The following is a 27,669-nucleotide window of genomic DNA, read 5'->3' as shown; positions in this document are numbered from 1 at the left end:
TTTCATCACTATTCTATGCAAAGGTATAGGCTCTGCTTCACTACCAATGCCTTTAATTAAATTCACATCTCCAGTATCGGTCTCACCAAAATTCAAAACGTTTAATACAAGCGATTGGGCTGCTCCAGTATCCCGCAGAATTTTAACTGGCACTTGATTGGATCCTTCTTTAACCGAAATGAAACCTTCAGTCATGTTTTAAAAATATCCCTAACTTTCTCACTCTGAACACAGGCAGTTGGTACCACCCCTTTCTCTTTCTTCCTTTTCAGTACAGGACAATTTGCTATTATGTGCCCTGGCTTCTTCTTCTTTGGCTTGGCTTCGCGGACGAAGATTTATGGAGGGGGTAAAAAGTCCACGTCAGCTGCAGGCTCGTTTGTGGCTGACAAGTCCGATGCGGGACAGGCAGACATGATTGCAGTGGTTGCAGGGGAAAATTGGTTGGTTGGGGTTGGGTGTTGGGTTTTTCCTCCTTTGCCTTTTGTCAGTGGGGTGGGCTCTGCGGTCTTCTTCAAAGGAGGTTGCTGCCCGCCAAACTGTGAGGTGCCAAGATGCACGGTTTGAGGCGTTATCAGCCCACTGGCGGTGGTCAATGTGGCAGGCACCAAGAGATTTCTTTAGGCAGTCCTTGTACCTTTTCTTTGGTGCACCTCTGTCACGGTGGCCAGTGGAGAGCTCGCCATATAACACGATCTTGGGAAGGCGATGGTCCTCCATTCTGGAGACGTGACCCATCCAGCGCAGCTGGATCTTCAGCAGCGTGGACTCGATGCTGTCGACCTCTGCCATCTCGAGTACTTCGACGTTAGGGATGTAAGCGCTCCAATGGATGTTGAGGATGGAGCGGAGACAACGCTGGTGGAAGCGTTCTAGGAGCCGTAGGTGGTGCCATAAACCTCTGGGACTAGTTCATAAGATCGGAGTATAGCCTGCTTTACAAATTCATAATCAGCTGCTTGTTGTACATTGAGACATGAGTACACCTGTTCGGCCTTCCCTTTAAGGACACTTTGTAGCAGGAGTGACCACTGGTCTGGTGCCCATTTTAAATTTACAGCTACTTTCTCAAAATGCTGAAAATACTGGTCTATTTTAGCTTCCTCAAATGGAGGAACTAACCTCTACTGACCAGCGCATGGGTTTTGGGCTTCTCCCTCTCCTTGGGTTAGGTTCTGCTTCAATTTAGCTAGTTATAGCTCATGTTTCCATTCTTTCTCTCTCTCCTCCCTTGCGGCTGCCCTTTCCTCCATTTCTGCCTGCCTTACTGCTTCCTGTTCGGCTTTCCTTTCTGTCTCTCTTTTTTCCTCTCTCTCTTCCCTTTTCTGCCTGCCTTACTGCTTCCCGTTCAGCTTTCCTTTCTGCCTCTCTTTTTTCCTCTTTCTAGTTTTCTCAAAGCCAACTTTACTTCCTCTGAAGTTTTCTCCTTTGGAAACTGTTCTAATGCAGCTTCTTCAAATACCCCCTTTCCTATATAATGCTTAACAATCTTTCGGGTAATTTCCTTCTTTTTCATCCCAGTTCTTACTGTAAGAAGTTTCAACTCTAACCATCAGTTCTGACTTTTTAGCCATTTTTAAATGAACCACTGAAGGGTTCGCTATGAACTGGTCAATATTCATAGTTGCTGGTTTTTCTGCTGGTGATTTATACACTCACCGTTTATTTTTAATTTCAAGCTGGAGCTTGAGTCAAACTCAGACGACTGATAACTAAGCACAAGTCAATCGCCCCTAAAACTTCCAAATTGGATGATGCCCCCAAATTATGTTACAAGATCAAACCAGCAACCACAAAGAAAGCATATCACACAGGGGTAAAGATGAACAATTACTTTATTAACAATTCAACTTCAAACTTTAATTCAAAAATCCCCCCCTTTTATAACAATGCCCACTGGTTACTATGCAAATCTCTATAACAGTGTAAAACTAATAAATTCCCCAGCCGAAATATAACATATGTAATCAAAGTCTATGCTACACTTCCAACCAGCCCACAGAAAAACTTAGACACAAAACACATAAGACTCACAAAATCTTCGATCTCAACCGAAGCAAAGGAACCACTGGCTTGGTCTGGATCCTTCTGGGTGCTTTCTGAATGTTCATCCCTTTATGAAATGCCCAACATTCTAAAATGTCCTCATGACTCGTGATCGGGGCCTTTTTCCACTCCACAGCACCCCCAGTGGTGGTTTATCGTCCAAGTCCAGAATATTTTTTAATTTTCTGCACATGCTCAGTCCGTCTCCCACTCTCTCAGCAGTCCACCTTCACCTTGGCTCTCTAAGGCAAACTGTCACTTTTTAACATAAAACCACACAACACATAGGCCAATACACAATACAGAACTCTGTAACAATATGGTGGAAACCAGAGCACCCAAAGGAATGACATGGAAACTTCACTCAGGATTGAACTCAGGTCTTCTGGTGCTCTGAGGCAATGGCCCCCGCTAGTTGTATCCATTTGACCCCATTTGTGATTGAGTTAGTGAACAATTTAACAAAAGATAAATTAATACGTCCCCTCACAAAAAAGATAATGTGAAAAACAATGCAACTTGGTATAAATATCTTGGAAATTTATAAAGAAACACAAAACTGCAGAAGCTGGAGTCTTGAGCAAACAATGAGCTAAAGGGAGGGAGAAGTGAGCCGGGCAGCATTCATGGTCAGGGGTTCCTGTCCTAAAAATGTCGACTGACCCTTTCGACGTTCCAGCAATCTGTTGCGATATTTTCCTCATTGACGGTTATGGAGAGACAGCATCATTTTCGCCGCGTGCCTCAATATCTAGCAGCAGTTTTACCAGCGGAGTTGCATTGTATGGAAACAGATTCCTTCGCTGTAATCGTCCTATGGCTTTCCTCAACTCAATCAAACAGCCCACTGATTTCTTAAACATTCCCTCCAAGGATAATTCCACTTCAGGAATCTTTTCACAAGTCTGTGAATTTACACCTTTTACAATCCTGGTTATTTCTGGCTGATGTTGCAATGCCTTATCAATTGTTACTGTTTTATTCATCTCATTACCTCCCAGGGTGTTGGTATTCATACAGGTAGTTTCCCCGTCATCACTGTCCGAGTCTTCTGAAGTATCGTAATTCACTAGGCTTTGGGGCAGCTTGCGTAATTGAGTCCTTTTACTTCTCACCACAAGTTCAGAATTCCTGTGGGGCTTCCCTTTGGGTGAGGGATGTTGTGGTATTTGAGGGCTCAGAATTGCTTTTCTTGAAGCTTTGTTGAGAGTTTGACGATCTCCCTCTACTTCAGTAGTGAACTGACGATCAACTGGAGATGGACAAAACGGTTCAGCAACAGCATCGAACTGAGCACAAATGCAACGGAAGGAGTGCCAGTCCATTCGAAGAAACCGCAAGTATTTCACCAAGTACTCCAGGAAGCAAGTTTCAGTGGAAATCAGGAAATCCAGCAAGACACAATGATCAAATGCTACACTCTGTAAAAGTTGCAGGAAAATACAGTGGGGATTGAAACATTGCTGACAGGCTTCTTGAGAGGTCGCTGCCTTTTTTTGAGGATGGCTGTCCAAAAATCTGGAGAGAGAAAAACAAAAAGGATAAAACCCTCTGAATAAAGCATTGCGAATTTAAAACTAAGCATATTTCAAAGTCCACAGCATATAATTTAATGAAGTATGATTCCATGAATGAAAGGGTTATCACATGAGAAACGTCTGACAGCTTTCCTATATTTGTTGGAATTTAGGAGAATCTCACTGAAATATTTTGAATATTGAAAGGCATGGACAGAGAAGATGTAGAAATGTTGTTTCCCATGGTGACAAAAGGGCACAACTTCAGGACTGAAGGGCATTTGCTTAGAATGGAGATGCGGAGGAATTTGGTGCCACAGGTGGTGTGCACGCCAGATCCTTGGGTGTATTTAAGACAGGGATTGATAGGTTCTTGATTAGTCAGAGCATCAAAGGTTATGGGAAGAAGGCCAAACAGTGGGGTTGAGTGGGAAAATGAATGAACTCAGGATTAAGTAGTGGGGCACGATGGACTGTTCCTCTGTCTTATGTGATTGGAATCCTGGTCTAATTAATTGAATTGATAAAACAGTTTATAATACAGATCCGAAGGGTCTTAGATCCTGCTCCTTTGAAGATGATAGAATAAAAACTGAAAATGCTCAGTGGGCCAAGGTGGCAGGTGGAGGATTTGTTACCTGCTGCAGAGGTAGGAGGCAAAGATAAGGGAACTCTATCTTGTCTAGGAGGAAAGTGGGTGATGTAGGCAAAGGTGTGATGCAGGCAAGGGCTTTGGCAACTGAGGAATCCATGGTTCAAGGAAGCAATCTCAAAGCATCCATATGAAAATACCTTGGAGCAAATACAACAGACAGAGGAGCTTGGAGAAAACAATGGGTGGGAGGAAGTGTATTTAAGTCAGCTGTGGGCATCTGTAAGTTTATAATGGGTATTTGTAGTTAGTCTATCTCTGAAATGGAGGGAGCAAGATCGCTCAGAGCTTTCAGAATGAATTGCTGCCCTCTCTGAATGGATAAGATCCATGTATAATGCCATTCATTCATCTGTGATGATTCTTGCAATTAGGCAGCCACTTAAACTTAGTTTGGGTTCACCTGTGCAAAATATAAGGGTCAGGGTGATGGGGAAGAACCGAATAGCAGAACAGAGGCTGACAGCAGAATGACGGTGGAAGGTGGGTTCAAGAATGTAGTGCTAGGAAAGGTATCCATGATTAGTATATGATAAATATGTACCAAGTGATGGCACAGAACAGAGTGAGAAAGCAGGAAAAATTAATGATTTAATTTATTAAATGGGGCAACACAGTCAGCACCAGCGACTGAGGTTCAAATCTGATGCTGTCCATAAGGAGTTTGTATGTTCTCCCCGCCTCTGCATGGGTTTCCTCTTGGCACTCCAGTTTCCTCCCACCGTTCTAAACATGGTTGTAGGTCAATTGGGAGCAATTGGGCGACAGTGGCTCATGGCCGGAAGGGCCTGTTTCCGTGCTGTATGTCTAAGTTATAAATTTAATCTATTGCAAATAGAGAAGAAATTTAAAAATCTAATTTTAACCTAAATTAATTCAATACCAAAATGTTAATTTATTACATAAAATTAGATAGTGGTGTCCTACAAATGGATCATGTGAATGTTTGTGAATCCTAGTGAACCCATAAGCCAGTGGTTCTCAACAATTTTTTCACATAGAGAACACCTTAAGTTTTTTTTTAAACTTTCTCTGGATCACTTTAACAAACCCACAGACCACCCCTGATTTCCCGATTACCAACATGGCTTTTCTTCTGTTTTGGTGGGAAGAATCTTTTGAGAAATTTTGTTTTTTTCGTCTTCAAATTCACACCTTTGTTTTACATATTACTTATTTATTATAGAAGTAATATTTGTCATTCTCAACAGGTCAAACAGTGTACTTTATACAGCAAAGATAAAGATACATAACCAATATTTAGGGCTTGAGCCCTTCATTTTAATAATTTCTGGAGGCATGACCACACTCACGGGGGTCGGATTACAGACCGCCCGATAGTCAATGAGAATTGGAGGAGCAAATCAGTAGAGAGATAGCGGACAGACGGCTGAAAGAAACAGAAGGTTGTGATCATAGGGGATTTTAATTTTCCACATATTGACTGGGACTCCCATCCTATAAAAGGGCTGGACAGCTTGGAGTTTGTCAAATGTGTTTTGGAAAGTTTTCTAAATCAATATATAGAGGTACCAACTAAAGAGAATGCAATACTGGATTTCCTTTTAGGGAATGAGATAGAGGACAGGTGACAGAAATATGTGTAGAACATTTTGGGTCCAGTGATCATAATACCTTTACTGGAGTTTCAAGTTAATTATGGAGAAGGGTAGGTCTGGGCCTCGGGTTGAGATTCTAAAGTGGAAAAAAAGGCTAATTTTGAGGAAATGAGAAATGATCTAGAATGCATGAATTGGGATAAGCAAGGATGTGTGAGGTAAGTGGAGAATCTTCAAAGGTGAAATTTTGAGAGGACAGAATTTGTATTTTCCTGTCAGGATTAAAGGAAAGGTTTAGCAGACATAGGGAACTTTGTTCTTTGAGCGATATTGGGGATCTGGTTCGGAAGAAGAAAGAGGTAACGTGGAACAAATGAGGTACTTGAAGTGTATACAAAATGCAAGAAAACTTCAAAAAAGAAATCAGGAAGGCTAAAAGAAGACACAAAGTTGCTTTGGCAGACAATATGAAGGAAAATCTTAAGGGTTTCTACAGTTATATTAAGGATAGTATGGGACAAATTGGTCCCCTTGAAGATCAGAGTGGTCAGCTTTGTATGGAGCCCAAAGAGATCTTAAATGTTTTTTTTCCATCAATTCACTCAGGAAACATAGGAAGTAAGGAAAACAAGCAGTGACGTCATGGAACTTTTATAGATTAAAGAGGAGGAAGTGCTTGCTATTTTAAAGAAAATAAGGGTGGATAAATCCCCAGGGCCCGACAAGATACTTCCTTGGACCTTGAGGGAAGCCAGTGAAGAAATTGAAGGGCAGAAATATTTAAAATGTCCTTCACCATGGGCATGGTGCCGGAGGATTGGAGGGTAGCTAACGTTATTCCATTTAAAAAAAAAAGGCTCCAAAAGCAACCCTGGAAAATTTTAGGCCAGTGAGCTTGACGTCAGTGCTAGATAAATTATTGGAAGGTGTTCTAAGAGAACGGATATACAATTATTTGTATAGTGTAAGGTAAAACATCATGAGATGGGAATGTGTAGGGAGTTACCCTGTACAGGGCAGTAACAAGAAGGGGAGGTGTCCTTGTACTCCTGTTAGGTAAAACATCATGAGATGGGAATGTACAGGGCTGTAACAAGATGTAAATGCATCCTTGTACTTACAAGATAAGAGAGACATTGATGGATTGAGAGGCAGGAAGCTAGCAGGGAAAGGATAGCAACAGTTTTAGTCATTGGACAAGTAATGATATGATGATGTTCTAAGCACATATCCAAGGGTATAAAAAATCACCATTTTGCTGATAACGGCAGAATGCATTCTCCGACTAACATGTTTAGTCGCAAGTGTTACAATCCGGTAATAAAGAACAAAGAACCCTGATTTCGACTCAGCCTGGTGTTTGTCTCACTCATTCATGAACAAAGCAGACCTAACAATAGCCAGAAAATTGATTAGGGATAATCAACATGGCTTTGTGCATGGAAGGTTGTGTTTAACTAATGTTTTTGAGGAAGTTACCAGAAAAGTTGACGAATGAAAGGCTGTGGATGTTATCTACATGGACTTTAGTGAGGCCTTTGACAAGGTCCCACATGGGAGGTTAGTCAGGAAGGTTTAAAAGCTATGTATTCATGGTGAAGAAGTGAACAGGATTCGACAATGGCTGGATGGGAGAAGCCAGAGAGTAGTGGTGGATGATTGCTTCTCAGTCTGGAGGCCTGTGATAGTGGTGTGTCTCAGGCATCAGTGCTAGGACCCTTGTTGTTTGTCATCTATATAATTGATCTGGATGATAACGTGGTAAATTGGATCAGCAAGTTTGCATATGATACTAAGATTGGAGGCGTTGTGGACGAGAGAAAGGCTTTTAAAGCTTCCAGAGGAATCTGGACCAGCTGGAAAAATGGGCAGAGAAATAGCAGATGGAATTTAATGCAGACAAGTCAATGTTAATGCTGGAGAGTGCCCAGATGGAAAATCAGGTGTTGCTGGTGGAATAATAAAAAAATGCGAGTATGGGAGTGACACAGAACTGAAATGGTTGGTCACTGGTGCGATGGAGCGAGGGTGCTTAGTGATCTCCTAATCTGCGCCCAGTCTCTCCGATGTAGAGAACGCCACAAAAGGAGCATCAGTAAATCAGTCCTGCGGATACATAAGTTAAGTGTTGCTTCACTTGAAGGCCTGTTTGATGCCCCAGACTTCAGTGAGGGAGGAGTGTGGGCGCAAGTGTGGCACTTCCTGTCGCCACAGGGGAAGGTGATGGGGGGTGGGGCGATTGGTGCGGAAGGATGAGTGTACAAGGGAGTCATGGAGGGAGCAGTCCCAACAAAAGGGGGAGAGGAAGATGTGTCTGCTAGTGGGATACTGTTGTAAGTGCCAGAAATTCCAGAGGATAATGTGTTGGATGTGAAGGCTGATGGGGTGGTAGGTGAAGATAAGGGGGATTCTATGTTTGTTGCATCTGGGGGAAGAGGGGGCCAGGGCAGATGAGTGGGAAATAGAGGAGGTGTGGGTGAGGGCTGAGTTGATGGGGAAGCCGTGTTTGTGGAACAAGGCAGATATTTTGGAAAATCTGAACTGGAAGTCCTCATCTTGGGAACAGATGCGGCGGAGAAATTGAGAGAAGGGGACAGGATGTGTAGTCATGGTAGTTGTAGGAAATAGTAGGTTTGTTATATATGTCAGTGGAAAGCTTGTCTCCCAAGATGGAGACAGAGCGATCCAGGAAGGGGAGGGGAGATTATTGTCGGAGATAGACAAGGTGAGTTTGAGATTGGGTTGGAAGTTGACCACGAGTCAATGAAATTGACAAGTTCGTTGTGGGTGCATGAGACAGCCCTGATGTGGTAATCAATATAACGGAGCAAGAGATGGCAGTCTTGCCTGTGTAGGCTTGGAGCATGGATTGCTCCACAAAGCCCACAAGCGGGCAGGCATCGCTGGGACCCATGCGAGTACACATGGCTGCTCTTTTGATTTGGAATAAGTGAGACGAGTTAAAGGACATGTTGTTTCAAATGAAGACAAGTTCTGCCAGGCAGAGGAGGGTGGTGGTAGAGGATGACTGGTCATGTCTCTGGACCAGAAAGAAGTGAAGTGCTTTAAGACCTTCTGACTACCATCAACCCTGCCCTCTCCTGAATCTCCTCCATTTCCCGCTCATCTGCCCTGGGCACCTCTGTCCCCAAATACAAAACACATAGAATCATGCTTATCCTCACCTTCCACCCAACCAGCCTCTGCATCCAACACATTACCCTAAGTAATTTCCAGCACTTACAACAAGATCCCACATCTTCCCCTCTCTGCCTTCTATAGGGACCACTCCCTCCAGCATGCACTCATCCCTTCCTACCAATCCCCTACCAAGGCACTTTCCACTGTGGCCACAGGAGGTGCCATACTTCTCCCTCACACAGTCCGGGGCTCAAGAGACCTTTCAAGTGAAGCAACACAATGTATTTCCGCAGGCCTGATTTACTTCATCTGGTACTACTTTTGTGGTCTTCTTTACATTGGAGAGACTGGGCGCAGATTGGGAGATCGCTTCGATGAAAACCTTCACTCTGTCCGCACCAGTGTCAGAGATCTCCCAGTAGCCAACCAATTCATTTCTATGTCACACTCCCATCCATCCATGGCCTTATGTACTATCCCACCAAAACCACCAGCAAATTGGAGGAGCTCAGCTGAACACTCGCCAGCCAGATGGCATCAACATAAACTTTTCTGGTTTCTGCTAACTTGCTTTCTTCTACCCCCATACCCTTTCCAGTTCTCCTCCTCCCCCTTCTCTATTCATCTAGGATTCCTTCCTCCCCTTGATTGTTGCTGTTCCTTCCCTCCCTTCTCCACCTATCACCTCCTGCCTTGCCACCCCTCCTCCCCCCCAACTCTTTAGATTGGACACATGACGACATTTTTCCATACCTTGATGAAGCGCTCAAGCCCAAAACGTCAGTTGCATATTTTTACCTTTACTATATAAAGGAGACTGTTTGACCTGCTGAGTTTCTCCAGCATTGTGTTTTTACTTTAACCAGTGTCTATAGATTTTCATGTTTTACTTCCACTGGATTAAGCTGCATTGGCTCAAACCAATGGGAGATCTGACTCAATGCATTTTATAACTTTTCACTTTGCGTTAATGAAAGCAATATTAAACTGATTATTTTTGAGTTTGCATCAGTTAGTGCAGACACTGCAGAGATGATTTACTAGGAACCGAGTGTAGATGAGAGAAGATTTTATAGAGGCATTTAAAATTATGAGTTGTATAGACAGAGTAAATGTAGGTAAAAATTTTTTTGCTGATGGTAATGTGAGATACAAATCAGAGGACATGGGTTAAGGGTGAAAGAGGAAAAGTTTGGGGGCAACATTAGAGGGAACTTCTTCACACAGTGAGTGGTGGGAGTGTGGAACGAGTTGCCTGCTAAAGTGGTGAATGTGGGCTCAATTTTAAAATTTAAGAAGAATTTGGACAGGTAAATGGATGGGAGGGGTATGGACTGGGTGCAAATCAGTGGGATTATGTAGAATAATAGTTCGGCATTGACTAGAAGGATAAAGGGCATGTTTCTGTGCAGTAATGTTCAAATGGTTCTCTGGTTCTAAACTACAAAGGAGATACCAACCCACTGGAGTATGTATAGATGGTTAGCAGTGCATTGGCAACCTCTACCAGATCATCATCTTGCTCCATGAAGACGAAGGAAACCCAGGCGCATCGATGAGACAACTGCTGGAACTGTGTGGAAGTCTGAAGATTCATTCTCAGAAAGAGCATTAACTGAGACATATACGACTGGAGTTTATTCTTCAAACAGCCTAGAAACATCAATGTTCAGTTAGTACTACAGACACTTAACCGTTTATCCGAAATTCCGAAAACCAGCAACCTCCAAAAACTTCCAGGCACATTTGCATAGTACCTGCACTGACTGCATGCGCAGACATGCTTGGACTGACCAAAATAACTTGCTTTGTGGGCAATATACTAGTAGACTTAAAATATGCCAAGAAATCACTAAAACAGGATATATCTAAAAAACAGTACGTGACATTTTTCTGGTGATTTTCGTGATAAGCAGCCCAAAATCCATATAATACACCAAAAAGTGTTCAGGAATCAAAATCTTTGTTGTCCAATGTAGTTAGTCATTTAGTCTCACTGTTTTTTCTGTAACTTCCAATAGAATGCAATTCCTCATCCTTCCTTCTAAAATAAGTTCCCCACAAATGTCTTCACACTAATTTGCCTCATCCACGTGTGCCTTCCTTCCTTGTTTGCCCACTGGAAACTAACGTTCCATTTCCAATTAAACTAAGAGAGAACAGTGGACAGTGGCAGTACTTCCAAATTCATTAATCCAATCATGATCTAATCTAAAGTTTAAAAAAAATCCTGCTCATTTTGCTCAATATTTTTCTGTATTTGGTAAAGTCACTTTCTTTTCCCTTCGCTGAAAATAAAATTGTCATCTTCTCTCCAACTTTAAGTTTTTAATCAAAAATCAAGATTGAATGCATAATTTCTAGGGATTAATTTTGGTTCAAAAGTTCTAATCATATCTTCATTCTTTTTCTGACTTTCCCCAAATCTTCAGTGTTTTAAAACCAAGAAATCAACTCTTTGGAAACTTTGCAGTTTTTCATAAACAGAGCCCAGCACAACCATGACCAAAAAAAAATGTTCCAGCTCAATTAACTTTTCAATTTGGTAAGTAAAGGATCATTATATTTCAAGGAGTTTCACAGACTGAAAAATAAACTTTGATCGGATGCAATGACAAAAAAGTGTGAACTTTGAGATAAAGAGGGTGCCTCACGTTAAAATTACTTGAGTTGTTCATTCTGGTGACCAAGAGCTTGGTTAAAAAATACTGCATCACTACCCGCCAGTGGAAATAAAAGCAATTTTAAGTACCATGTTAGGTGGAGAGGTTTATAAAGGAAATTTAGGCCACAAGTAAGGAAAGGATCAAAGCACGACTATCAATCATGGAGTGGTTAAAACTCAAAAGGAGTATAAAACTAGAGTTGACGATGCATGTAAACCATGAGAGATTGTAGTACTGCAGGTGGTTACAGAGACAGGGAAAAATGAAGTTATGGGAGAGGTTAAAAACATCAAGGATTTTATAATACATTGTTTTCAGCCATTAATGGCTGAGTAGCAGTACGTAGTCCAGGGACGTTGATCAAATATAATTTCTCCCACTGCCACTCTCAAGTCATTGAGGCCATTCAGCTCATCCAACTGCTTTGCCATTCAAATCATAGCTGATGTATTTTTCCTTTCAATCCCATTCTCCTGCCTTTCCCCATAACCTTTGATGCCTTTACTAACCAAGAACCAATCAACCTCCCTGCTTTAAATATTCTCAATGATTTGGCCTCCACAGCTGTCTGTGGCAATGAATTCTACAGATTTACCACCATCTGACTGATGATGTTTCACCTCATATCTGTTCTGAAGAAATGACCTTATATTCTGATGCTGTGCTCTCTGGTCTAGACTTTTCCACTACTGGAAACCTCATCTCCATGTCCACTCCATTCAGTCCTCTTAATATTTGGATGATATCTCCTCTCATCCTTCTAAACTTGAAGCCTTCAGGTTATCTCTGAATTATATTGATCCTTTTTCATTAATTCTGTGGCAATGTCAGACATCAACACTCAGCAGATAATATAATCAGTCCTTTTGTACCTAAAGTTTCCAAGTAATTTAAAAAAATAAAAAAATTTGGATTACCTTTATCTTTTGCTTCATCCCTTGTATTCTTCAGATTAATTTCAATGGCTTTGATCAAAATAAGACTCACAGCCCTTAGCATTACCATGTCTGGACCAGAGATCAAATTTTCTGCATCAAATATCTCACTGCCTCCAAAGAAGCATGGCCTGGGACTCACAGGGATCTGCCTTAACCATCCGGACATCACAGCTTGTAGCAACTTGCGAGATACTGCCAGTAAATCATCGTGTATGTTGCTATCTTGCTGAGATGGTGCACGGCTGGGACAGTAGTTGGCATCATTTGCATGTTCAAGAACACATTTTTTGAGCAGCAAAATTAGTCTTTTCTTGACAAAGTATTGAACAGAGGACGTGACAAAATCCAGTATGTGGGGGACATGCATGTATAATGTTCTTAGGCAAGATAGGTTCAGTTCCAGCTGGTTTCTAATTGCAATAAAAACTTCAAGAACCTCAACAACTGCAATCTGGTTGGTTGTGGCCACACTCTCAATATCAGGACCTGTAACATCTCCACCTATTTGGCAGACACCAGAAGGTGAAGAAAAGGTGAAGAAATACAAGCTAGGGAATGTCAAGTCCACTGGGATGAGGAGTTTCTGTAAAACACCTGAGAATATGGAAATATAGAACATAATAAATTATAGCACAGTACAGGCTGTTTGACCTACAACCACAATATATAATGCAACACTAAATAAAGTAGGCTGTTTGACCTGATGAGTTTCTCCAGCATTGTGTTTTTATCACTTCACAACCATAAACCTTTTATTTGTATTACAATCCAGGTCTTTTCAATAGAAACTATGAACAATTAAAAATAAAATATAGATAATTTACCAGAAGTTAATCTTGGAATTGGCTGCAAAGATTTACTAACCTGCCTTGTCCTGAGAGTTTCCCTTTAAAATTTCTTTAACTATCACTGTAATTGTTTGGAGCCAATAAGCTGATTGTTGACTTCCAGGCTCTTTTGACAGAATGTCCAGGCAACTGTTCATCCAATGGGTGGGTGGCTTCTAAACACATTAAAATAAGAATCTTATTGCTAATACCCATCAGCAAAACATTACCTGTTTAGGGAAAAAATGTTAAATAGTCAGGATGAAGTTGTTTGCATTTGTCAACTGACATCTTTGTTACCATCTTCAGATCTTTTTAAATGGAATCAGCTATGTAACAGAAGAGCAAGGAATTGGACAGACCTAAAAACTCAAAGACAAAGATACATAACCAACGTTTCAGGCTTGAGTTTTTCATCAAAGTATAAGCAAAATATAGGCAGGAGCCCAAACAAAATGGGGGGGGGGGGGCGAAAAAGAAGGGGTAGGAGTGCAGACCCAAAGGCAAGGGGTAATAGGTGGGTAGGGGAGGGAGGGCACACAAGCAAACAAGGGGAGGGAAAGGGTGGAGAGCTGGAGAAATGGAGAAAGAATGGGGAGTAGGTTTGCAGAAGCCGGAGAAGTTGATGTTAATGCCATCTGGTTGGGGAGTGCGCAGACAGAAAATCAAGTCTTGCTTCTGCAATTTAGAGGGATGAGGGGCAAACACAGGCAAAAGGGATTAATGGTGGGTCTCGACAAGTTGAACTGATACAATCATTCTATATACTATTCAGATCAATTCATAATATTTATGAGACTATATTTCATGGATATCTTCAAGCATTTGCCTTCATTTTATGGAGGCTAATTTTTGACCTTCAAGGCAGTGTGTATTCTTTTTTATGTTCTGCTGTTGACCCTTGCATTCTGAGCTTTGAAGTAACACAACTTCTCATTGCCTCTTTTCAATTTACTTAATTCATAATGATATAAAAGAAATACAATTTCAAAATACATGGGATGTGAGCTTCACAGGTTGAATCAGAATTTCATTGCCTATATCCAAATGCCTAGAGAAGGAGGTGGTGGTGAGCGGTCTTCTTGAACTACTGCATTGTTTGGGATGGGGGATACACCTTGGATTTTGACCTAGCCATGGCAAAGGAGCCGTGATATATTTCAAAATCAGAATGGTGTGGAGCTTGGATGCAACTTCCAAATGGTGGTGTGCCCATGGTTTTACTCCCCTTATCCCTCTAGGTAGAAGTCATAGAGTTCTGCAGCACGAAAACAGATCAATCAGCCCAACTTGTCAAGACCAACCACATTAATCCCTTTTACCCGTGTTTGCCCACATTGCTCTAAATTGGAGAAACAATTTTCTGTCTGTGCACCCCCTAACCAGATGGTATTAATGTCGACTTCTCCAGCTTCTGCGAACCTACTCCCCATTCTTTCTCCATTCCTCCAGCTCTTCACCCCTTCCCTTTCCATTCACAGAGCCATCTTCCCTCCCCTTATTTGCTGGTGTGCCCTCCCTCCCATATCCACCTCTTGCCTTTGGGACTGTGCTCCTACTCCCCCTCACCCCTCAATTTTGTTTGGGCTCCTGTCTACATTTTGCTCCTACCTTGAAGAAGAGCTCAAGCCTAAAACTTTGGTTCTGTATCTTCATCTTTGCTTTATAAAGTACACCGTTTGACCTGCCGAGTTTCCCCAGTATTGTTTTTACTTCAATCACGGTGTTTGCAGACTTTTGTGTTTTACTCCAACAACGTTGCAATGATAATACATGTAACATGGTCCTCGGACAATAGCTGCCCACCAGCCTTAAAGCAAAAGTTATCCTTGCAGTTTGTGTCACAATTGCACACATCATAATCTATTCAGAAAATAAAACTGTGTATCTTAGTGATCCATCCAAACAGCTGGTTGCAAACTATCAATACTGTTGTACACTTTCATGACAAGTAGATTTCCAACTAATGGTAAACTGGTTTTCATGCAACAGATGACAAATTATTCTGAGAGGATGCAGGAGCATTCATTCTGGACTGTTCTTTGCACAGTAACTTTGGTGCTTCATTTCTGGTACTTGTCGAAACTTAAACAATATTTGTGAATTTTTGGTCCAGCTTTCTTCCCTTTTCAGGAAGCATTTTTTCATAAATATCTTACGACATGAATGTGAGATTATGTGGTTGTAAGGAGGTATTTCTTTTCATAAAGACAGAGACCCTCGAGAATCCAGATTCTGGAATCTGGAGCAAAAATAAATACACTGTCTACAGCCCTCTCTGTGAGAAGCTCATTCCACGTAAATTTCACCTTCAGGGATTTGTACAAGCCAGCTATTCTCAACCTTTTCTTGGCTATGCACCACCCGCCCCCAACTCTGCTCAATATTGTTGGGACTCCTTCCTCCGTGAAACAGTCAAGTTTTGTTTGCCTCAGTACTTCTCTCTTTCGGCTACGTTAAAAAAAACCCATTAAAATAATTATGTCATGGCTTTTACTTAAATGTGCTGTGGCCATCAAAGGAGAAGGGGTGGGGGGAGACCATTGGGCCCTCATTGAGAACAACTGGTATAAGTGAGTTGAATGATGGATCTCGTTGAGGAGCCCAGAGCTATAGTCAGAGAGTGCTTAGTTAATAGAGCAAAATATAGAAATAGGCAAGACCAGCTTCAACCTACATCCATTTGTTTTAAGCTTATAAGCAGTGATTGGTTTTGAAAGTAAAAGATACAATGGTGTATAAATAAAAACTGGTTTATATTAAAACAGCAGCTGCAAAACCACGCAGAAGACATGAAGTATAAGCTGTTTGGCAACTGATCACGAGAGTTAGAGATGAATGATGAGATCCTCAGTGTGTGCATCTTTACAGTAGATTTGTCCAATATTGGGACAGCAGAAATGTGACATGGACGAGAAGAGGAACTGCTCGACACAGACGAGACAAAGTGATTTGTTAATTATTTCTGAATCGGTTCCTTGAGACCCATCAAAGCTCCATCAAAAGACATGACACACTGATGAGATCATTACCAGAGAAAATCAATGTACTATGGAGCAGTCTGAAATGAATTCGATGGCAGACCATTTGCTGACACAGAGAACAATAAATCAATGCTCTGGGCATGAAAACCACTAGTCATCTTAGAGTAAGGGTATGAAACACCAGTGAAGTTCAAATGCTTTTTAATTCAAACTCGAGCATTTCTGATGAGATTCCAGCTACCCCAATCTCAACAGAAATGATCATGGCTGCACTTGATGGGCTGTTAATATCTGTCACTATCTAAAATTAGAAAACTCTGTTATTTGATTTTCAGAAAATGCTTCCACCTGATCTCCTCTGGTCATTTACTCATACAGGGGGGGGAAAAAAATACCTGCTACATTGGGCTCCGAGAGGCTATTCAACCACAAGAATCAGAATTAATCGTCATGAAAAAGTCATAAAATTCGTTGTTTTGTGGCAGCGTCACAGTGCAAACATTCAGATACACTGACTTACAACAATAAAGAGGGCACGAAAAAGGAAGACAGTGTCTTTGGTTCATTGATTATTCAGGAATCTGATGGCAGCGGGGAAGAAGCTGTCCTTGTGCCGCTGAGTGCTCGTCTTTAGGCTCCTGTACCTCTTTCCCAATGGTAGCAGAGTGTAGAGGGCATGGCCTGGGTGCTGGGGATCTTTGAGGACGGAGGCTGCTTTTTTAAGACACCGCCTCTTGTCGATGTCCTCGATGGAGTGAAGTCTGGTGCTTGTGATGTCGCAGGCCGAGTATACAACCCTCTGGAGTTTTTTCTTATCCTGAGAGTTGGCACCTCCATACCAGAGAGTGATGCAACCAGCCAGAACGTTCTCCACAGTACACCTGTCGAAGATTGAGTTTTCGGTGACATACCGAATCTCCTCAGGTACCTCACAAAGTTTAGCAAGGGCGAGCCTTCTTCATGATTGCATCGGCATGGAGGCTCCAGGACAGATCCTGAGAAATGTTGACATTCAGGAATTGGAAGTTCTTGACCCTGTCCACTACTGAGCCCTCGATGAGGACTGGGTCATGTTGTCCTGACTTCCTCCTGAAGTCCACAATCATCTCCTTGGTTTGGCTATCGTTGAATGCAAGCTTGTTGGCATGACGTCACTCAACAAGCTGATCCATCTCCCTCCTGTACACTTCCTCATTGACGTTAACTGTGGTGTCATCAGCAAATTTGTAGATAGCATTGGAATTGTGTCTGGCCACATAGAGCAGTGGGCCAAGCACACATCCTTGGGGTAGGCCTGTATTGATAATCAGTGAGGAGGTGACGTTGTTTCCAATTTGTACTGACTGTGGTCTTCCAATCAGAAATCAAGGATCCAGTTTCAGTGTGAGGTGCAAGGGCTCAGAGTTTGTAGCTTCTTGACCAGTACTGAGGGAATAATGGTGTTGAAGGCCGAGGTGTATTCAATGAAGAGCAGCCGTATGTATGAGTTGCTGTTAACAAGATGATCCAGAGCTGAGTGGAGAGCCAGCAATATTGCGGCTGCTGTGGAGCCATTATAGTGGGGCCAGACTTTTGCTGTTGAATTGGTAGAAATGGTGTAGTTGGCAGGACCTGATGAATAGACCATTAAGTGGCAAGGGGACTAAGGGGGAGTGGGTAATTTTAAATTTATCAACTGTAGCGAGATGTGCTTAGGCCACTTTTCAAAATATCTGCAGTTTAGGCCGCAGGGACAACCTGAGCTTCCAGTTACCTGCCACTTTAATACCCCATCCCACCCTCACCTTCTGGTCTGTGGTCTCCTGCACTGTTACAATGACACCTCACGCAAGCTTGAGGTACAACATCTGAGCAATGGCAACTTTCTGGACTCAACATTGAATTTTACATAAATCCAGATGCTGAAATCTTAGCAAAACAAACAAGCTTTGGAGGAACTCAGGGAGTCTAGCAACACTTTGCAACTTCAGGTATCTTGATTTCTCCATCTGTTTCTGTCATTCATCTGAGAGAGAGAGAAAAAAAATCAGACAATGAGCAGTAGGATTCTAAAATTCACTGCCTGAAAGATGGGTGAAGCCTTGACTATCTGTAGCAGAGTCTCTGTCTCCATTTAAAAATGCTTGGATGAACACTTGAAAATCAGTTAACTGCAGAATCGTGTACTTGTAGCCAACAAAGATGTGATGGAGTGAATGGATTTATTTTGTGTCATGATCTTCTATTTTTTTATTTTAAATATTTCTGGTTCATATTTGTGAGCATTCTGGTTGTCTTACAGTATTCAGTTTTTAATATCTTTACCACAATAACTTAAAAACTAAATTTAAAAGTCTCTGTAGAGCAAACTAAATCTATCAAGGCTACCTAGCCTTCAACTAATGCACAGTTATACAATTCTACCAAAGACACACTATATCACCAGGTTTCCATCATTATATACTGTGTCCATACTCACCGCAAGTAAAGTTTCAACCAGAATTAAAGATGCAATGCATTTCATTGCCATATGAGACAACAACTTATCTTGACAGTCAAACAAGAGAGCCTAGAGAAAGAATACATCAAAGAATATTCAGAGTGCTGAAATAAGTGACCTATCCTGTACACACACCTCCTCACTTGTCAGGAAGGCACAACAGTAACTGCATTTCCTGAGAAGACTGAAGCAGGCAAGGCCACCGGCCACCCTCATGTCAACCTTCTACAGGAGCTCCATCGAGAGCATCCTGGCTGGCTGCACCACAACGTGGTACGGTTACTGTGGAGAATTGGATCAGAGGGCAATCCACAGGACCATAAAAGTGGCAAATACGGTCAATTAGTACAAGTGCAAATATAGTCAGTTCAGCCTTTTTCTACTTCATTTATATATTTTGTCCGGTTTGATTTTGTGCTTAATTTTCAATTGAATATTTAAACTCTATGGATAACTTTCTTCCTTTCAGTTCTCTCCAGTCTCTCTGATCCTTTTCTGGATCCAATATTCCTGGAGGGATTTAGAATGATAATGGTAAATAAAAAAATATTTTTTAAACAGAGAACAAGCCTCAGGCATGTGACATTAAAGAGAGGGAGACCGGAAAACAACACCAGATTTAAGTATTTACAAATGATAATGACTGTCTTAATGAAACTATGTCACAGCAGTAAATCTGCCCGAGGTTCACTGTTCACACCGAACAACAATTGGCCAGTGGAAGCCATCTCAAACCTCGACTTTCATTCTACAAAGAATGGAACTGCTGGAGTCATCCCACAAGCCAACATTTTCCATGCAGCATTCCATTAATAGGCTCTTTCCCTTGAGGGTAGGTGAGATTCAAACAAGAGGTCACGAGTTAAGAGGCAAAAGTTTAGAAGTAACAGGAGAGGGAACTACTTCATTCAGAGTGGTGGCTGAGTGGAATGACCTTCCGGAAGAGATGGTCGCAGCAAAGTCAATTTTGTCATTTAAAGAAAAGTTGGATAGGTACATGGATGAGAGGGGATTGGGTTATGGGCAAAGTGCAGGTAGGTGGGAGATCACTTAGATCGGCACGGACTAAAGGGGCCGAGGTGGTCTGTTTCTGTACTGTAATTGTTATATGGTTATATTCTTCTTTGGCTTGGCTTCGCAGACGAAGATTTATGGAGGGGGTAAAAGTCCACGTCAGCTGCAGGCTCGTTTGTGGCTGACGAGTCCGATGCGGGACAGGCAGACATGGTTGCAGCGGCTGCAGGGGAAAATTGGTTGGTTGGGGTTGGGTGTTGGGTTTTTCCTCCTTTGCCTTTTGTCAGTGAGGTGGGCTCTGCGGTCTTCTTCAAAGGAGGTTGCTGCCCACCAAACTGTGAGGCGCCAAGATGCATGGTTTGAGGCGATATCAGCCCACTGGCGGTGGTCAATGTTATATTAAGGAGGCAAGAAAACACCTCCTTAACTGTGTACCTGGTCCATACACCTCCACATCCTTTTGGGCCCACAGCACCTCTTCATTGGTCAGGAAAGCACAGCCTGCGCTTCCTAAGGTTGAGGAGGGCAAACCTACCAGCCCCCATCTTGACAACCTTTTACAGGAGCAAAATGAGTGTTCTGTCTGGCTGCATCATCGTGTGGGTACGACGCAAAGACTAGGAAATAGCTTCTTCCCACAGATTGAGAAATAGCATCCTGTAACCAATAAATCATCCCAGAATATTTATATTTATTTTAAATGATATCTTTATAAATTTTATGATAATTATGGTGTGTGTATACATGTTCATACACTATGGTCTGTAAAAAATGCTGGTTCATCTGGTTGTACATGTACAGTTAGATCATGATGAACTTGAAGTAGAGAACTGCCATTTCTAGCCCTGCATTTCATTTACGTGAATTCTGGACAGATTTTCATTTTGTTTTCTCCACACGAGTTATGGTAGAAAAATGAAAATAAAAAATGCTGGAGATATAAAAGAGAAAATGCTGGAAATACTTTGCAGTCAGGCTGCATCTGAGAGAAGCGAAACCGAGTTAATATTCTGGGCAGAAGACCTGTGATTGTCCTGGCATGCTGACAATGTGTCCTTGACCTAAAATGTTGGCTCTGTTTCTCTTCCCATAGTTCCAGCCTGATTAACAAAAATTTTTCAATTAAAAAAGTTCTCTGGCATTCATATGGGCAGACTCTAGGTTTCTGGCCCCACGGACTTCATTGAGTGTAGTGAATTGATAATTTATTGAGATCTGGAGTTTCCTGTAAAAACAGAACCTGCTGAAAGCTATTTACAACAGAGTAAAGTTTAAAAGAAATGATAAATTGATTCAGAAATTGTGCAGAGTCCACTCAATCACATTTAATTATGACTGAAAGAATAACACCAAAAGACACTGAAAACAAATGATAAAGCACACCAGAATCAAGGGTCATTGTTCCTACATCTAGGACTAGACTTGCTTTTGGTTAGCAGATTTCAAACCCTATCCAAGATAGACACCTTCTGGTGGGAACGTGGAAGAAATTGATTTTGGAATGAATCTTGGCTATATTTTAAAAATCAGTGAGCAATAAGACAAACTGGAATCTGGATGGTTTTTACATACAATATTGTCAAAACAGATAGCACATTAAAGGTGTGGCAGTTCTGCAAATTGCTGTGAAGTATTAACCATATAACCAGATTATTCCAGTTCTTGCAACAATAAGCAATGGAAAAGTGCCTCAACTATCTCCTTTTAATTTTGATGTCTGCTTGCATGTTGTGTAACTCAGATACTAGGCTTAGACTGAGAGGAGTCAAGTGGAGAATTCATAAGCATTAAGTAAATTAGAAACCTAGTAAGAAATGTGGTGCAGAGCGCAGATATTATTTGCCATTATTTAAAGTGACTTCCTCTTGTTTTGGATGGTTATTTGGTACTTGGTCGAAGAGTATTTTTGGTGGATGATGGAGGGGAGGAAGGAGAGGAATGCTGAGTGTCAGAGAGTGGACGAGAATACCAGCGTGATAGATGAGAAGGAATGAGGAAGAGGAAATCGCAAAGGGCAATGTGGAGAGGGGAAAAGAATGAGAAGTGTTGAAGTTGATAGGCTACAATAAGTGGAAAAATCAATTCACTATCACACCCCACTCTGACCTTTCTGTCTGTGGCACTGTTACATTAATTATTAATTCACATGACCTTGAGGAACTATACCTCATCTTCCATCAGGAGTCAATATTAAACTCTCCAATTTAAGGTAGTGAACTTTCTTTCGGTTTGTTTTAAAATTGGGCATTTTTTGCTGGAAATCTTTTTTTTGATTTTCAAAGACTCATAAATCCAATTAAACAACACATTATTTTTTGATACTAGTGCATATCATTCAGTCCATTTTATTCCCCTCCCCTCTCCCCCATACCCTAATATAATACAAAAAAGTGATGTAAACTAAACAAATACAAGTAACAAAATATCATTAAAGCCAAAAACCCTTAAGGGAACTTAAGAAGAGCCTAAAAGAAACTTAAAAGGATAATGAACAAAATGCAAGAGCACGTCACCTGCACCATGATCCACTTCACTGATCTCAAGCATTCCACCACTTGTTGTTGTATTTACTTTATCTAAAAGGGGCACAATTACATCTGCGCACCAATGTGCTCCAGATAGGGCTGCCACATCCTATCAAATGTGCCTTATTTCTTCCTTAAATTAGACGTAATGTTTTCCAGGGGAATACAACTCTGCATTTCTATATTCCATCATGTAATATTTACTTGGACTTCCTCGTGACCGCTATATACTTCCTTTGCTACTGTCAAGGCAACCTTCACAAACTGAATTTGGTATCTGGACAGTTTAAAACTCATGTCCATAAAGTTTCCCAGAAGGTACAATTCCAGATCCTTTATAATTTCTGCTGGATATCGTTTTGACTCAGTTTTCCTTTCCCAGCCTTGAGTTGAAGAACAAATGCACTATAAGTTCCAGTGGGTAAAAGCAGTGAGAAATCGACAGAAATGGAAGAATGATCTTGGTTTAAAAAAAATAGCACCATTATGGATTCTACAGAGCTAGGGAAGGGTAGTGGGGTATTGAGGATGTTAAAGTTCCACATCAAGAACTGCTGACTGGGAAATTAATGGATTCATAGACAAAAATAGGCATTTGCTACATATTGTACTTTACATTTAGGAATTCTGGATCTGAAGTAAATCCCAACCTTAAGCCATTAGACCGTCAAAGCACTATGGAATAATACACAAAAAATTGAAGTTGAAATTTCAAATCATTACTTTTTCAAGCATTGACAATATAATAAATGTTCTTAAAAGTACTATGTTCAACCATTAGTCTCCAGACTAAAAGGAGAATGTGCAAACAAACTTACAAGTGGTGTAACTTTGAGTAAAGATTGAACAGTATTAAAGAAAAGTATCAGAGCGTCTTTGAAGAACAAGGTGTTATAAGGAAGATGTAGAGACTCTGGGGAATCCAAAATTTGGAACAGTGAATACAAGAAAGTATCTATGAATCCAGTCCTGAATTCAGGAGAAACTGGACCTTTTAACCAGCAGGTGTAGAACAACAAACAATATGTGCTTAAGTTTTAAATGGCACTATTGAAAAAAAGTCACAGGATAAAGAAGGAGAACGATTGAAGTTTTCCCTGAATGAATAATAACTTTTATATTTTTGGATCCTGGAGTGTCATCAGTAATGTTATGTATTTTAGTTATGGGGTTAGATTAGGTTTGATTGAGGGGGGGGAGGGGGTAGGGTTTTTGGGTTTTTTAAAAAAGTTTTTAGTTTAGTTCTTTTTTAGTTTTTATCTCCTTTTATATATTTTCAGCCATATACATGTTAATATTGTAATATTGTGATTTATTATTGTTTGTTATTATTATCTTATATATGTTGATTAAATAAAATATTCAAAAAAGGAGAATGATGCAAGGAAGTGTACAGTACTAATTCTATGCTGTAATGAAAAAGAGGTCAATATTAAGTACCGACTAACACTCACCAATTTAGATACAATTTCTGTATCTTCTAGTAGTATTGTTATGGTCTTCAAATATGTTTCTCTGACATCTTGTTTTGGTATCTTAGAATACAACTTAGAACTCATCAGCTGAATCATGTTCATCTGAAGTAACAAGATTTCCTTCCAATTATTATTTGTTGATGAATGGATAGCCGGTAGCATGCCATGAGCGTCTTCAGACAATGAGCTTCCTTGGAAATGAGGTGTCTCATTATTTTTCTTTGTATTTATGGGAAAGACTGAATCTTTCTCAACCACATCAGGAGAAAGAATCATTGCTAGCTCATGACTGCTTTTACTCGGCTTTACTCCAGCCAAGAGTTCACTGTAGAACTGACGAAAGAATATCAAACCTTTCTCCATCCAATTATGTTATTTGAAATCCATCTGCCAAATAGGATTCAAGCTGGAACATGAAAGAGAGAAAATAAAGTATGTTTAACACTAAAATGCAAAAAATTGTTGCATGAGGTTCATTGCTTGGATTTGTTATTTCTGATCTGCATTTGATCAACGAGACATTAAAATAATGTGCAAGTTTGTTATATCAGCTGAAAAAGAAGTAGTGGCAAAACAAAATTTAGGGAAAGGTCCTTTTGAAATTTAGATTACTTATGTAGTATAGCAGAAAAGCGACAAACAAAATGTAACATTGTCAAATGCATTATATGTTCATAGAAACACAAATGAAGAGAATTTAGTGAATGGCATTTAATTGGCATAATATTTAAATTTTCATTTTGTTAAAATTTAAATTTATTTACAGTGTGATAAAAACAGATTCCAGCCATTTAAACCTGTGCCAGCCATTTTCAATAAAATTAACAAACAATACCGTATGTTCTGAAGGAAGGACTTCGGAGCGCACAGACACTGGGAGAATGTATAAACCCACACAGACGTACAAACTCCTTCACATTGTGCTGGATTCAAACCCAGATTACTGATGCTGTAATAGCTAACTGCTGTGGTACCCATGCCAAATGGATGAATTAAATCAAAGAATGACAGTGAATTCAAATTTCAGAATCTGTTCAATGTGGTGGGAAAGAGAATGTCAAGGCAGATAGAAATTAGTTATGAGGTACAAGTCTTCAGAAGCTGTGATGAGGTACTAGCTGGATCACATTACAACATGATTAATTCTGGTTACCGAATGCAGAAAACATAGACAACATGCAGAATGAAGCACCCAGAACAATTCTAGAGGAAAAGAAACAAAAGCATCACATTCCACAATTTGAATTTCCTACGATTTGGGAACTCACTGACATACAAAAATATTAAATAATAGAAAATAAACTCAAATTTAGAAAAGCTATTAAAAATTAAGAATACAACTGATGGCAAGGAACTTTAGTTGAAGCTGGATAATTTGCCTGAGTAATGTAATAGATATTAGAGCAACATTTACTTTCCACTCAAGGGTAACTATAATTTAATAAATAGTACAATCTCGGAGAGTTAGTATGAACAGTCCGTTCAGCAGTCTCACTGCCCCTGGAAAGAAGTTAGTTCTCATCCTGTTGGTGCTGGGTGATACTCCTGCATCTCTTTCCCAACAAGAGTAGCTGAAAGATGCTGTGTGCACCGATCTGACACACCCTCTTCAGGTAACAATTCTAGAAGATCATGTTAATGGTGGGGGAGGGAGACCACAATGACCCTCTCTGCTGCTCATGGTTGTATGGATTGACTTCTGATCCAATCTCTACAGCCACCACACCACACTGTGATGCAGCCAGCCAGGACACTCTCGATAAAGCTCCTGGAGAAAGTTAACAGGATGGTGGGTGGTAGCCTCGTCTTCTCAGGAAGTGCAGTCACTGTTGTGCCTTCCTGACAAGTGAGACGTTGTGTGTCCAGGATAGATCATTTGTTAAGTGGACTCTGAGGAACTTGGTGATCTCTACTCTCTCCTCCACTAAGTTAGTAATCTGAGTGCAGGATAGTTGTTCCAGGTCCTCCTGAAGTCTGTCTTGTCCACGTTGGGACTCAGGTTGTTACTCTTACACCATATCATGAAATTTTCCACCTCTTCTCGTTGTTGCTGATGTGACCAACCACTGTTGTGTCATCTGCAAATTTGATGACTTTGTTGGACCTGGATCCAGATTTGCAGTCATGGGTCAGTAACATGAACAGGAGCGGGCTGAGCACACAGGCCTAAGATGCTCCAGTGCTCAGAATGTGCTCGAAATTCTGCTGCCGACCCGGTCAGACTGTGATCTTTCCATTAGGAAGTTCAGAATCCAGGCACAGAGAGCGGTGCCGAGTCCCAGGGAGGACAGCTTCTGGAGAATGATTGCATTAAACAACGAGCTGAAGTCGATGAACATCAGCCTGGCATATGAGGCATTGTTCTCCAGGTGGGTCAGGACTGAGTGGAGAGACAAGGCTAGAGCATCATCAGTGGAACGGTTTCATGTACAAGAAAACTGAAATGGATTCAGTGTCTCTGGAAGGTGCACTTTCATCTATCATGGGGAATGGGGAGAAAGTGGCACAAGAGGGAGGAATGAGGGAAACAGAGCTGTAAGAGAATAACCAATGCTGCAGAAGGAGCAAAGAGATATGTGAAGGAGCAGAGAAAGCCAAAGACATATTCAAGTGATAGGGTGAAGATGCATGGGTTTGGTTGTTGAGCCTTGGTATATAAATATTCAATAGGAATCACTGCATAAACATTATCCACTCTTACAGGATATCAGCTGTTCCATCCCAGGATGAAAGTTCTTTGAATTGTAGTGTTGTTCATGAGGTGAGACCTCAGGAGAAAGTGAGGGGAACACAACCCAGTCCTTATCGACGGCTCAGTAGTGGAGAGTCAACATGTCGGAGGATCTGCCCTGGAGCCTTCACGTTGATGCAATCACAAAGAAGGCTTGCCAGCAGCTATACTTTATGAGGCGTCTGAGGAGATTCGGTACATCGCCAAAGACTCTCGAAAACTTCTGCAGGTGTACTGTGGAGAACATTCTGGCTGGTTGCATCTCTGCCTGATTTGGAGGCGCCAAACTCTCAGGACAGGAATAAACTCCAGAGGGTTGCTAACTCGGCCTGCGATATCACGGGCACCAGACTTCACTCCGTCGAGGACGTCGACATGAGGTGGTGTCTTAAAAAATATGGCCTCCATCCTCAGCACCCAGGCTATGCCCTCTTCACTCTGCTCCCATCAGAGAAAAGGTACAGGAACCTAAAGACGAGCCCTCAGCGGCACAAGGACAGCTTCTTCCCCGCTGCCATCAGATTCCTGAATGATCATTGAAGCAAAGACACTGCCTTTCGTGCACTGTTATTTGATGTTTTATATATACTAATGTTGTAAGATGGTTATAATATGAATGCTCTAATGATCTTTTTTCTTTTGGCTTGGCGGACAAAGATTTATGGAGGGGGTAAATGTCCACGTCAGCTGCAGGCTCTGAAATCCACACTATTCCTTACTCCCCACAGATGCTGCTCTCCCCATGCAGATGGTCTTTTGCTCCAGACCCCAGCATCTTGGGTCTTCACCACCTCTGACCTGTTCCACACTCACTCCATGACCACATCCAGGCAGTTGTCCACCCTTTTCCCAGCAGCCCCTGGATCCCCATCCCCCATCCCCCACCCTGGTCCCCCTCTCCACGTGAATCAGCATCCCGTCCCATCACACCTGCTTCTTCGTTCTCCTTCCCTCAAGGATCACCGAGATCCGTCCATTTTACTCCCTCCTCGTCAACCCACCTCATCCTTCGCACTCACTCACCGGACCCGTGCATGACCCTACCGCCGCCTCACTTCTGCCAGTGCGCACGCGCGATACTGGCGGGGACGCCGAAGCGGTTCCACACATGCGCA

General features: G+C 41.5%; 1 protein-coding gene across 5 annotated transcripts; it reads right to left on the bottom strand.

Moving 5' to 3' along the window:
* Positions 1 to 1,817: 1,817 nt before the first annotated feature.
* lins1 (lines homolog 1) lies at positions 1,818 to 27,632 on the bottom strand. 5 transcript variants are annotated; one of them, XM_069912135.1, is made up of 7 exons: positions 27,578 to 27,632; positions 23,803 to 24,229; positions 18,789 to 18,878; positions 13,384 to 13,522; positions 12,499 to 13,113; positions 10,376 to 10,568; positions 1,818 to 3,564 (listed from the first exon to the last, which is right to left on the bottom strand). In XM_069912135.1, exons 2-7 carry the CDS (start codon positions 24,184 to 24,186, stop codon positions 2,757 to 2,759), a joined length of 2,229 nt encoding a protein of 742 aa, XP_069768236.1. In that variant the 5' UTR covers positions 24,187 to 24,229; positions 27,578 to 27,632; the 3' UTR covers positions 1,818 to 2,756. The 5 variants fall into 5 exon arrangements, with proteins under 5 accessions (XP_069768236.1, XP_069768237.1, XP_069768238.1 ...); XM_069912136.1 differs by lacking the exon at positions 27,578 to 27,632 and adding an exon at positions 27,485 to 27,573; XM_069912137.1 differs by lacking the exon at positions 18,789 to 18,878.
* Between the last annotated feature and the right edge of the window lie 37 nt (positions 27,633 to 27,669).

Source organism: Narcine bancroftii, chromosome 14 (genome assembly GCF_036971445.1).
Source record: "Narcine bancroftii isolate sNarBan1 chromosome 14, sNarBan1.hap1, whole genome shotgun sequence".
Lineage (NCBI taxonomy): Eukaryota > Metazoa > Chordata > Chondrichthyes > Torpediniformes > Narcinidae > Narcine > Narcine bancroftii.
This window is presented reverse-complemented; position numbering and strand designations above follow the sequence as displayed.

What these genes read in the sequence shown, in the direction of transcription:
- lins1 (XM_069912135.1), bottom strand. Translation starts at nt 24,186, where the DNA reads ATGGAGAAAGGTTTGATATTCTTTCGTCAGTTCTACAGTGAACTCTTG. An exon ending in TGGTTGAAACTTTACTTGCG is followed by an intron (nt 13,523 to 18,788) that starts GTGAGTATGGAC and finishes TAATGTGTTTAG; the next exon opens with AAGCCACCCACCCATTGGAT. An exon ending in ATCTATACATACTCCAGTGG is followed by an intron (nt 3,565 to 10,375) that starts GTTGGTATCTCC and finishes TTCTCTCTCCAG; the next exon opens with ATTTTTGGACAGCCATCCTC.